At 51.6% G+C, this 12342-nt stretch overlaps 1 protein-coding gene across 1 annotated transcript in view; it reads right to left on the reverse strand.

Annotated features, from left to right (window-relative positions):
- Positions 1-12342, reverse strand: part of PARK2 (parkin RBR E3 ubiquitin protein ligase) — a 394517-nt gene that overhangs the window by 312023 nt on the left and 70152 nt on the right. The window contains exon 3 of the mRNA XM_006757721.2: positions 7165-7402. Within this exon, the coding sequence (XP_006757784.1) occupies positions 7165-7402 (238 nt within the window). The remainder of the gene's footprint in view (positions 1-7164; positions 7403-12342) is intronic.

The following is a 12342-nucleotide window of genomic DNA, read 5'->3' on the forward strand; positions in this document are numbered from 1 at the left end:
AGCGGCTGAGAGCCCCAGGGGCCTAGCCACAACCATCCATTGCAGGGTGGGACCTCGCCCCAGGGTGACCTTCCTCCCAGCATACGCTGGGCAGGAGGTTTGGACCCCTGACCTTTCCTCCCTAGAGGTAACCTCTAGGCCTCAATTGTATTTCAGCTCAGGACCAGCTGCCGGGAATAATGACCCCCTGCCCTGCCCTGGTGCCGCCAATCAATCCGGGGGACCCCAACCCTGAGAGGACACACCTGGAAAGCTGCTGCATATTCTTCTGAGATCTTCCCGGGACCTCCCCTAACCTCTCCCCCTCGGACCCTTAGGATGGGGGACCCAGTGGCTCCCCCTCCCTTCCTCCGGAGCAGGCCCGTGCCTCCCCCATCCCCCACCCCCAGGCACATGACCATTAGCTCCCGCCTCCCAAGCTCCAGGGCCTTCCTCTCCCTCCCCCCTCCTTCCCTCCGCCCAGTCCCTCTAGCCCCAGCCATAAAATTATTTTCGTTGCTACTTCATAACTGTAATTTTGCCACTGTTATGAATCGTAATGTAAATATCTGATATACAGGATATATTTTCATTGTTACAAATTGAACATAATTAAAGCATAGTGATTAATCACAAAAACAATATGTAATTATATATGTGTTTTCCAATGGTCTTAGGCGACCCCTGTGAAAGGGGTCCCCCAAAGGGGTCGCGACCCACAGGTTGAGAACCGCTGCTCTACAATGAACTTAGAATAATGGTTGGCAGGAGAAAAATATGATTTTCTGTAACAGTTCACACATTAACTAGGACTACTTCAGCCTCATTCTCAAAATAGAAAAACAGCTGAAACTTGGAATTAGGCCAAAGTGCTATGGCGATCTGCTACAATTTGTAGGGCAGGCGTTCATTTACTTCCGGTTAGAGAGGTAAAGAATTTCTGTTCCCTGGGGCAGATGGCCTCAATGCATGCTTCATTGTCCTGTAAGAACGTCACTGTTTTGTATCTAGCCTAGGAATCTTATCCTGAGTTCTCTTCATCTATCTATCTATTTGCCTATCTATCATCTATCTATTATCTATCTACCTATCTATCTATCATCTATCTATCTATCTATCATCTATATATCTATCATCTATATATCTATCAGCTATCTATCTATCAGCTATCTATCTATCATCTATCTATTATCTATTTATCATCTATCTATCTATCTATTATCTAGCTATCTGGCTATCATCTATCTATCTATCTATTATCTATCTATCTATTTATCATCTATCTATCCATCCACCCACCCACCTACCATCTGGGAATGGAATATAGGACTGTTCCCCCTCCCTCAAGAACTCACCCCAAGCCCAGCTGGCGTGGTTCAGTGGCTCAGTGGCTGAGCGTTGACCTATGAACCAGGAGGTCACAGTTGGATTCCCGGTCAAGGCACATGCCTGGGTTGTGGGCTCAATCCTTAGTGTGGGGCATGTAGGAGGCAGCCGATCAATGATTCTCTCTCATCATTGATGCTTCTATCTCTCTCTCCCTCTCCCTTCTCCTCTGAAATCAATAAAAATAAATTTAAAAAAGAAAAAGAAAATAAAAATTCACCCCAAAATATGTCAGGCCGGCAAAATTCCCCAAACTGTGCAAAATCGTCCTCCACATCCCCACTTGCGCTGAAAGGGTTTATTATAGCAAACACGTCTTTGTTGGAGAAAAACCAAGTACTTGGCAGAATACTAACGTGTCTGTAATAATTTGATGTGAGAGCAAATTTAAGTTGCTCGGGTGTGACTGCCAAAGTCTCGTGTTGGGGGGAAGGTTTACCTGGGAGGTGCTCCTTAAACCTGTCCGAGGCACCAGGAAGTTCATGCCCTCCGGCGTGGTCATTAGCATGTATGATGCACAGTGAGATGTGGGCACGTGAGACTGAGTCTGCAGCTGATCATTTTATTTCTGTAGCGGGCCTCCAGGGCTGATGGGTGTTTGGCGGGTGTTAACTAATTTATAATCCTAGAGTAATTTTCATCTTGTACTACATTCGACCACTGGCAAATCCGCTGATGAGAACATACTCTCTAATAATCACGCTGTATCTATCACAATATGTACTCAGAGCGCAAGCCTTAAAAGCAATTTCGTTTACTTTTTAACAGCCTTGATGGGAGCAGTTTTAGGTTCACAGCAAAACTGAGCTCAAAGTACAGGGGGTCTCCACAGACCCTCTTCACCAACACACGCACCACCTTCTCCATTATCGACACCCCCACCCCAGGCGTAGTGCAGGCTGCACACTGCCTGAGTGTACCCCACAAGCCTGCACTGACACCATTGCACTCGCTGTCCACGTTTACCGCAGGGCTCACTCTTGATGTGGTATATTCTGTGGGTTGGACAAATGTGTGATGGCCTGCATTGTCCTAAAAATACCTCTTTGCTCTGACTACCCCTCCCTGGCCCCTCCCCCCAGCCCCCAGCCCCTGGCAACCACTGATTTTTTTTACATCTCTATAGTTTTCATTCTTAGACTGTCGCATAGTGGGGATCACGTGGTAGGCAGGCTTCTCAAATTGGCTTCCTGCACTTAGTCACGTGCACCTGAGTTTCCTCCAAGTCCTTTCATGACTTGCTAGCGCGTATGTGTTCAGCTGTGCATAGTATGTTATTGTCTGGATGCACCACAGCTTCTCCGTTCACCTACAAAGGACACTGTGGCTGCTTCTGAGTCCGGGCAATTACGAATGAAGCTGCTGTGACATCACGTGCAGATAATTGCGTAGCCAGCCATTTCCCCTCATCCGAGTGAGCCCCGCAGAGCACGGCTGCTGGGGTGTGTGGTGAGAGTATGTTTACTTCTGTAAGAAACTGTTCAAACTGCCCTCCAAAGTGGCTGCTCCATTTTCCACACCCACCGGCGACGAGTGAGAGTTCCTGTTGCTCTGCAACCTTGCCGGCATTTGGTGCTGTCAGTGCCTTGGGTTTTGGCCATTCTGATAGGTGTGTGATGGCATCTCACTGTTATAACTTGCCATTCCCTACTGACATATGCTACGGAGTCTTCTCATATGCTATTTGCTACTTGCGTATGTTCTTTTGGGAGGCGTCTGGGAACAACGTTTGCCTATTTTTTAATTGGGCTGTTCATTTCATTGTTGAGATAATATTTTGGATAATAGCCTTTACCGGATGTCTTTTGCAAATATTTTCTCCCAGTTTGTGGCTTGCCTTCTCATGATCTTGAGATTGCCTTTCACAGGAAGTTGTTTAATTTAATGAAGTCTAGCTTATCATTCATTTATTTCATGGAGCAGGCCAATGGTGTTGAACCTAAGTCATCACCATACCCAAGGTCATCTCGGTTCTCTCCCGTGTTATGTTCTAGGAATTTTATAGTTTTGCTTCGCATGTAAATACATGATCCATTTTGAGGTTTGTGTTTTTTTCTTTTTTGTGGTTTCTTTTTTTTTTTTTTGCAGAGTATAAGGTCTGTCAATATTCAGTTGTTCCTGCACCATTTGTTGAAAAGACTATCTGTTCTCCATCAAATCCTCTTTTGTCTTTTGTCAGGGGTCAGCTGGCCAGATCATGTGGGTCTGTTTCTGGCTATTTCATTCCATTTACCTATTTGCCTGTTCGTTCACTGGCATGACCTGCCTTCATCACGGTAGCTCGGTAGCCTGGCACCACCTCAGGCAGCATCCATTCCTGCCCTGACTCCGTTCCTCTCCTTCAATGGCATGTCATATTCTGGGTCTCCTGCCTCTCCTGATAAACTTTAGAACCAGTGGATCCACGTCCACAAAACACGGTGCTGGGATTTCCACTGAAGTTGTTTAGATCAAGTTGGCATCCTGACCATACTGCGTCTTCTCCATGAACATGGGATATCTCCCGCTTATTCAGGGCTTTGGTTCCTTCATCAGAGTTGTGTGAGTTTCCTCACATAGATCCTGTAAATGTTTTATCAGGCTTATATTTAAGTTTTTCATTTATGGGGTGCTAATGCAAATGGTATTATTTTTTATTTCAAATTCCACTTGTTCATTGCTGATAATATAAGAAAGCAACTGAGTTTTGTATATTAACTTTGTGTCCTGCACTCTTAATAGTTACAGGAGTGTTTCTGTCAATTCTTTCAGATTTTCTATGTAGATAACCAGGTCATCTGTGAACAAAGTGTTAGATGTTCTTCTCAGTCTGTGATGTCTCTGTTACAAATACGTTGATGATTCTTTCAGATTGACTGTAAGTACTCTCAGTGTTTGTCTAAAATTATCTTCATTTTCCTCATATTTTTGCTGGGTATGTTGGGTATAGAATTCTAAGTCAACACGTATTTCACAGTATTTGATATTACATCACCATTTTTCTTCTATTATTCCTGGTAGGGGTCATTCAAATTATTTTCCCATTCCAGTTAATCCCGTCTCTCTATTTGACTTTTAGATCTTCTCTTTCCTTGGTGTTTTATTTCCTTTATGAAGTGAGCTTCCTGGGCTTGAACTTGACTACAACCAACTGCAGGCTTTCTCACTGGCCTTGCCTGGGAGTGTGCACTCTGGAGTCAGAAAAGCTCTCCCCAGCCAGTCCCTGAGGAATCTGTCTGTCCTCTCGGTTCTCTGTTCTCACACAAGGGTTTCAGATACAAGGGTTTCCGATCAGTTATACGACCGCCATCTCATTCTAAACTCCTGTTCTCTAAAACTATGTTTTACACTTCAACCCATATCACATTATGGGCCATTGCCTCACCTCTATATTCCAGTTCACTAATTCTCTTCGTGGCATCACCTAATTTGTGGTTTTACTCCCAATAGCAAAAATTATATTCTATTCAATAGCTACCTTTTCCTATGGTGCCTGTGTTATTTTTTGTTATGCTTTAATTAACATAAAACACATTTGTTGCATATTCTGTTTCAAAATGCCATTTTACTTCCTCAAGTTTGGGGGGGGGGGGACTTATCTTCTGGTTTATGGTATATGGTCACCTCCATGCAGGAGGAATATTCAGCATTGGTTACATGTACCCTCACAGCAGGGTTTGGTCCTGGGGCACCGATGCCACGCCCCCGAGATCCCTCTGGGAGCTTTCGCGAGTGCCACTCTGCCTGAAGCATCAGACGCCCCCCAGGTGGGCCCAATGCTGACACTAACTTCTCATTCTGGGTCCCACAGGTACTGCAGGTTTAGATTTGCTTCACTTCCTCCCATTTCTTACATGTTTTGCCCATTTCTCAAATGTCTTTTCCAGTCTCCTCGGTGCCCAGTGCACGTGAAGGACACCTCCCTCCCCTCCATGCCACCTGGAGGCCACAGGACACCAGCCCACGCACGTAAGCCCTGGGCTCACCCATTCCTCCACAGAGAGTCGGCGGTGCGGTTCCTATTTTTCACTTGTCCCTGGAAACTCATTTTCCCTTTGTGTGTGTGTGTGGGGGGGGGGTGTTCTTTTTGGCAATTTCACCTATTATTTTTTAAAATTGATTTCAAAGAGGAAGGGAGAGGAAGAGAAAGATAGAAACATCAATGATGAGAGAGAATCATTGATTGGCTGCCTCCTGCATGCCCCCTACTGGGGATCAAGCCTGCACCCCGGGCATGTGCCCTGGACCAGAATTGAACCGTGACCTCCTGGCTCATGGGTCGATGCTCAACCACTGAGCCACGCCAGCCGGGCCTCCCCTGTGATTTTTAAATGTAACAAATTTAGCAGGAGGCATTTCATACGATTTTAGGTCTGCATCTTGCTGGCCCAGAACTGATACTGTGAGAGCCCTTCCAGCCAGAGCTGCCTGTGTGTCCACTTATTGTAGGGGGAGGGAAGCGGACGGCTCTCCTGGGGGGCCTTTAGTACTGTTTGGTGCTGTTAGTCACGCACAGTCAAAAGCAATCCTGTCGTCCTCTGACTATGTAGGTTGGAGGCTAAGAGATTAAAGGAAACACATTACTGTTGTCAAAGGAGCACACAGACCCCAGCCTTGCGAAAGCGGAGCACTCTGCAATGGCTGTAGCGTGAGAGGAAGGACCTCCGTGCGGAGGGCGGACTGACACTGAGATAATGGCTTAGAGCCTGCAAATGACCACAATGACCCCTGAAGCTCTCCTCCTGCTTTTACAAACGTCTCCACGTGTGGAGAGCGGCTACAGCTTGGACAGGTTCAAGCCTCGGACTAATGAGAGGGCACGGTCCCCTCGTGGCAAAGCCACGTGCAAGTCCCAGCTTGGAGGGCGACGCCCTCCCAGCACAATGACAGCCAAAGGCTATGGCTGTGAGTTTGACCTTATGGTCAGAACCCGTGGTCCCAGGAGGCTGAGTGATGTGGGCTTGATGGAGTTCAGGTGCATGTAACTGAGTAGATTCGAAACCCGCAAGAACATTGTAAACATCTTGACCACGCCCTTGCTTTGCCTCGGGAGATCTGACCATAAAATAAGGACCCGGCTTGCAGGCTGTGCCACTGTCTCCTCATCCAGGCGCAGTGACCCAGCTGGTCCGGCTACACTCTCTCGTCTCTTTTCTTTCATCCTTCACCACCCTCCTCACGTTTACCCTTGGCCGTGCTGGATGCGGTTCATCTACATCATCAGAAACACCATCAACCAAAAGTATTTTGATTGAATAAGAAATAGAAGAAAAGACAAAAGTCGAGAGAAATATACATGTACCTTAATCATATATTTTGACCCCAGCACAAAGCACCATGTGTCCCTAGACCCCTAGCTCTTGGGGAAAAAGATTACTATCTTCATGGCAGGACACCTTCCCCATCCCATGTTCATTCCCAATGGGAAAGCCTTCTCTGGGGCACTGACTGAATGCACCACCTCAAGTTCACATCAAACACTCCCCTCCTGGCGACGTCACCTCCTGCGACGTAGACCCCATCGTGAACGACATGGGGACATGGAGACCCCTTCTCTGTGGAGACTCCACCACCCAACGCGCTTTGCTGGGTCCAGGGGTCCTCAAACTATGTCCTGCAGGCCACATGCAAATACAAATATTGTATTTGTTCCCGTTTTGTTTTTTTACTTCAAAATAAGGTATGTGCAGTGTGCACAGGAATTTGTTCATAGTGTTTTTTTAAACTATAGTCCGGCCCTCCAACGGTCTGAGGGACAGTGAACTGGCCCCCTGTTTAAAAAGTTTGAGGACCCCTGTGCCTAAACAGTCACATAGTTACCTGGTCTGCCTGCCGTCCGCGCAGCACCCTCTCTGTCGTCGTGCAGAATGACGGCCAGGCCTGCGGAGTCGGTGGGGAGCACGGAGCTGCTGAAGTCCACGCGGGTCAGGCTCTCGGACTCCCTCGCGAAGGCCCCCTCAGTGCCCGGGGGATGGTCCCCGCCGGCGGCCATGGCGGGGCCTTCTCTCCCGGGTCTCAGCACCACGTGGACGATGCTCTGCTGGCCCAGGTCGCAGCTCTGTGGGAACAGAAACACACAGATGCTAGTCTAGCGTTCACATGCTGGTGGGTGAAGTCGCCTGAGTTCCAGGACGGGTGCGAGACTAAACTCTGCTTCTGTGGATGTCGGCTTGTAGTCATGGGACATAGGAGGGGACGTGGGACAGGCGTGTGAGGGGTAAGGTGGCACCCGTCCCCCGCCAGGGGCACCACGCTCACATGTGTGCCTGTCCCGCCAGACAGGGAAATGGGCGTGTGTGTGTGTGTGTGTGTGTGTGTGTGAATGAAACGCAACCACAAAAAACCAAAGTACCGTCCAAAGGGACACAAACTGTAGTAGACAAAGAGGCAGCCTGCACGCACGGCCTACTCAGGACAGTGAGAGGCGACGCTGCTTAAAACTGGTGACTTCAGAAGCGGCGTGCCCTTAGATTCTAAGGCTTAGAAGCATCACTTCATTCACTCACTCATTCACTCACTCATTCATTCATTCATTCATTCATGTTGTTATTGATTTTTAGATAGAGAGGGAGAGACAGAAACATCAATGAATCATTGATTGGCTGTCTCCTGCACGCCCCCTTCTGGGAATCCAGCTCACAACCTGGGCAGGTACCCTAACCAGGAATCCAAACTCAGACCCCTTGGTTCGTGGATGATGCTCAACCCATTGAGCCACACCAGCCAGGCGGATGGCCTACTTTAAGGCTGGCTTTCATCTCTGCTTTCGGAAGCAGGGAGTCCTGGTTATTATCAAGTCCAGGGCACTTTCTCTGGAATTTAAGATCAATGTGTTTATGGAGGACACCACATATACCCCAAACACATCGCCACTCCAAGGGGGACCCCAGGAGTCACGCCCTGCTCCATCTGCTTTCACAGTAAAAGATGAGACTATTCACAAAGATGCTCTCTCTGTGGATATGGATGTGTATGAACAGGAGACGGTAAAATTTGGTGGAATTAAAATTAGAAGTCAGATTTGCTAGGGCAGAAACTAGACTACTTTCCATGAAACCATGAAACCGCAATTTCAGAACATCTACCAGACAGACACTGTCAGGCAGCTGTCTGCCCCCTGTCCCCCGCCCCCTCCTCACAACCCCACTTCCCACAGAGGGCCTCAATCTCCACAAACACCAACCCCAATGTCTTCAAAATGCCTGTTGACATTCTCTCTCACTTTAGGAATGCTCAGAGAATGCCCAGGCAAAACACAATGATAGTTTTAAAAGTAATAACTCCTGTCCCCACACACCCCCAGCCTGCACCCCCACTCTGCACTGTGAGATTTAGGGGGTGTCGTCCCTCCGAGGCTTTGCTTGCTGTCTATCTTGTCCGTTCTGGGAGGTCCTGGGCGCTCTGGTCCTAAACACCAGGCCCACCGTTGGGTTTCCCGGGCCAGAGACTGGAGAACAAGGCTGACAGCCCCTGCCTGCCCCCTCCCCGCCCCTGCCCCCATCAAGACTGTGTTAAGGGGCCCTAGCTGGTTTGGCGCAGTGGATAGAGCGTCGGCCTGTGGACTGAAAGGTCCCGGGTTCCATTCTGGTCAAGGGCACTTGCCCAGGTTGGGGGCTTGGTCTCCAGTAGGGGGCGTGCAGGAGGCAGCTGATCAATGACTCTCTCGTCATTGATGTTTCTATCTCTCTCTCCTTCTCCCTTCCTCTCTGAAATCAGTTAAAAAGAAAAAAAAAAAAGTGTGTTAAGGTTACTTAGGAACAGGGGAGTCTTGGACGCGGAAAGATAAGGTGGATGCCGGCTGAGGAGTTACGGAGCCGGAACGCAGGGAGGAAGGCTGGCGGTGAAGGTGTGCCCACCGGGACAGGGAACCCCTACCTGCTGCCGGCGGGGCAGGGCCTGGCCCAGGGGCCAGCTCCAGGGTCTGGATTCTCAGCAAGCAGCCAGCTCTGCCCCGAGGAGCTCAGGTGGCACCTGCCTCTTCCTTTCATCCTTTCCCACCCAGGCCGCTTGGACCTCAGTCCCAGACCCGGTGGACACGGTCACCTCCAGGCTGTCTGTTCCCTGGGTGGTGGTACAGTCCTAAAGCGACCCACCAATGACCTGCTTATTTAACCCTCCCGCAGGGGGGAGGGAGGGGGGGGAGGCTGCCTAGATTATGTTAATCAACTTGATGAAAAAATTGATCATCTCATCAGGCAAATCTTGGGGTAATGGTGGACTCTTAAAAGTTTCAGGAGTTCTTCCTGGTGAAAATATTAGAATCATGAGAGGGACTGTGCAGGAAAGTGTGGACGAAAGGGGCCGCATGCTGACCTGACAGGCTCAGGGAAGGCCTGCATGGCGGTCTTGCAAACTCAGAGACCCAAAGTCACCACAAAGGATGGCCTGAAATTAAACTTTAAAAGCAGTGATGGTGGGCAGTTACATCCTAGGCTGGTATCTTCACTGACAAGGTCAACCTTTACCTTAACTGAGCTGTCTTTCTGCATCTATGATAACAGACCTTGAAATGTCTGGGAACTTGTGACTTCCCTTTTTCTGGAGCCCCTGGGGCACAACCTAATGTTAATTGTTCCTGCGCCCACCTAAGTGTGTCCATCATGCTACTTTATATCCAATCCCAGGGGTTCCATCCCCACCCCCTTTGCTTCCTCCCGCCTCTCTAGCCTGTCACCAATGGATCTCATGTCACCCACCTCCCTCCCTTTCCTTTGAGGGCAGTGTATACAGAGGTAACCCGCCATTCTCCGGAGCATTATCTCAATTCGTTGAGGTTCTGCTTCCCGGCATATGTCGACAATTTCGCTCAAATAAACTCACAAAAATTCTTTACAGGTTTCAATGGTTAGCAAAAGGGATCTCCACAGCTGCTGTGAACATGGGAGCTGGAAGCCTGAGGGGCAGGGGGCCTGGGGGGCGGGGAGCGGCTGAGAGCCCCAGGGGCCTAGCCACAACCATCCATTGCAGGGTGGGACCTCGCCCCAGGGTGACCTTCCTCCCAGCATACGCTGGGCAGGAGGTTTGGACCCCTGACCTTTCCTCCCTAGAGGTAACCTCTAGGCCTCAATTGTATTTCAGCTCAGGACCAGCTGCCGGGAATAATGACCCCCTGCCCTGCCCTGGTGCCGCCAATCAATCCGGGGGACCCCAACCCTGAGAGGACACACCTGGAAAGCTGCTGCATATTCTTCTGAGATCTTCCCGGGACCTCCCCTAACCTCTCCCCCTCGGACCCTTAGGATGGGGGACCCAGTGGCTCCCCCTCCCTTCCTCCGGAGCAGGCCCGTGCCTCCCCCATCCCCCACCCCCAGGCACATGACCATTAGCTCCCGCCTCCCAAGCTCCAGGGCCTTCCTCTCCCTCCCCCCTCCTTCCCTCCGCCCAGTCCCTCTAGGAACCGCTTCTTCTGCCTGAGATTTCCCAGTAACGTCCTCACAGCGTGGGCCTTGGCTCTGACTTCCTTCCCAGCCCGAACCCAAGTACCGAGGTTGCTGGGCCCAGGGTTGCCCGGACCCCATGGGTCAGACACCCGGTGCCGTTCCGCCGCCCACAACAAACCAGCACAAGGACCACCCTCCCTACCCCAGGTGGTCGCAAACCCAGGACGTCCCCGAGGTGCCGCCCTCCCAGGCCCTTCCTTCCACCTCCTGCTGCCGATGCCGGGAAGGGAGCCCAGGCCTGGAGGCTGGAGGAGGAGGCTGCGGTCGGGCTGCATCGGGCACTACGGGGACTTACGGAGAGGAGCGGCTCGGGCTGTGGACGTGCATGTGCTGCCGGCAGAGGCAGGAGAAGAGGGTCTGTTCTACACACAGGGAGACGCCGTGAGGCCCCCTGGGCGGGGCCGGGCGGGACAGCCCCTGGGGCAGAGGGAGGGGCCGCAGGAGCTGAGGGGAGCGGGCTGGCTGTCTGCTCAGCCCCATCCAGCTGGCTCAGCGCAGCAGCTGCCCCTCGGGGGCGGGGGCGTCTCCCTCCTCCTCCCCTGCCACGTGGACCAGCTCGCTCTCCTGGCCTCCTGCCCGGGGCACTGGTTGGTGGGTCCTCTGCAGAGCCCCTCAGCCCCCACCTGACTCCCCACTTCTGTGACAGCGCCCTCCGCACCTTACCCCGGGCCACGCCCCCTCCGATGGCCCACCCGGTTTGACTGGGACGCCTCCCCGCTGCCACGTGCAGCCAGGTCCCCAGTGACCCATCCTGATGGGAGTCCCCCTCCTGTGTTCAGTTCTTCCCGCCCTGCTGTCCCTCCCCCGCCCGCCTGCAAGAGCCTTGGAGTCTCCCACCTCTGCCATCTCACCTGAAGGCCCTTGTGTACAAGCTCCGCCCACGCGCACAAGCTCCGCCCACACGCACAAGCTCCGCCCACGTGAACAGGAACCGCCCACATGCACACGCTCCGCCCACGCGCACAAGCACCGCCCACGGGCTCAAGAACGCATGGTGCTGCAAAACCTCCCAAATGCCTCGCATCACCTGCTGCGCGGCCGCCCTTCCTGACCAGCGGCCTCCCTTTCTTTCCTCTCCCTCATGTGCACGGACCACAGGGCTCTCTGAAAGCGTGTGCTTTCTCTCCCGCCTGCCCTTGGCTAGGTCAGTACATGCGACTGAACCGGGGCCTTAAAGTGACCTTGCGCCACTGCCCGCCTTCCAAAGAGTACCAGGCGCGGCTGGTGTGGTTCAGTGGTTGGGCAACAGCCCATAAGCCAGGAGGTCCTGGTCAGGGCACATGCCTGGCTTGGCCTCCACTGGGGGGCATGCAGGATGATGTTCCTCTCTCATCATTGATGTCTCTCTCTCTCCCTCTCCCTCCAAAAATCCCTGCCTCTCTCTTTAAAAAATCAATAAAAAACATTTAAAACAGAGCAGCCCAGCTGGTCTCCGCCTCCTCAGCCTGGGCCCGGCCCTGCTCACAGGACAGCCCTGAGCCCAGACACCGGTGGACACGTGCAGCTGTGCCCACAGCTGGCGGCAGGGGGCCACACCCCCTGGGAGACGCCCGCAGAG

The sequence above is a fragment of the Myotis davidii genome, unplaced genomic scaffold, assembly GCF_000327345.1.
Source record: "Myotis davidii unplaced genomic scaffold, ASM32734v1 scaffold1494, whole genome shotgun sequence".
NCBI classification, from domain to species: Eukaryota; Metazoa; Chordata; class Mammalia; order Chiroptera; family Vespertilionidae; genus Myotis; species Myotis davidii.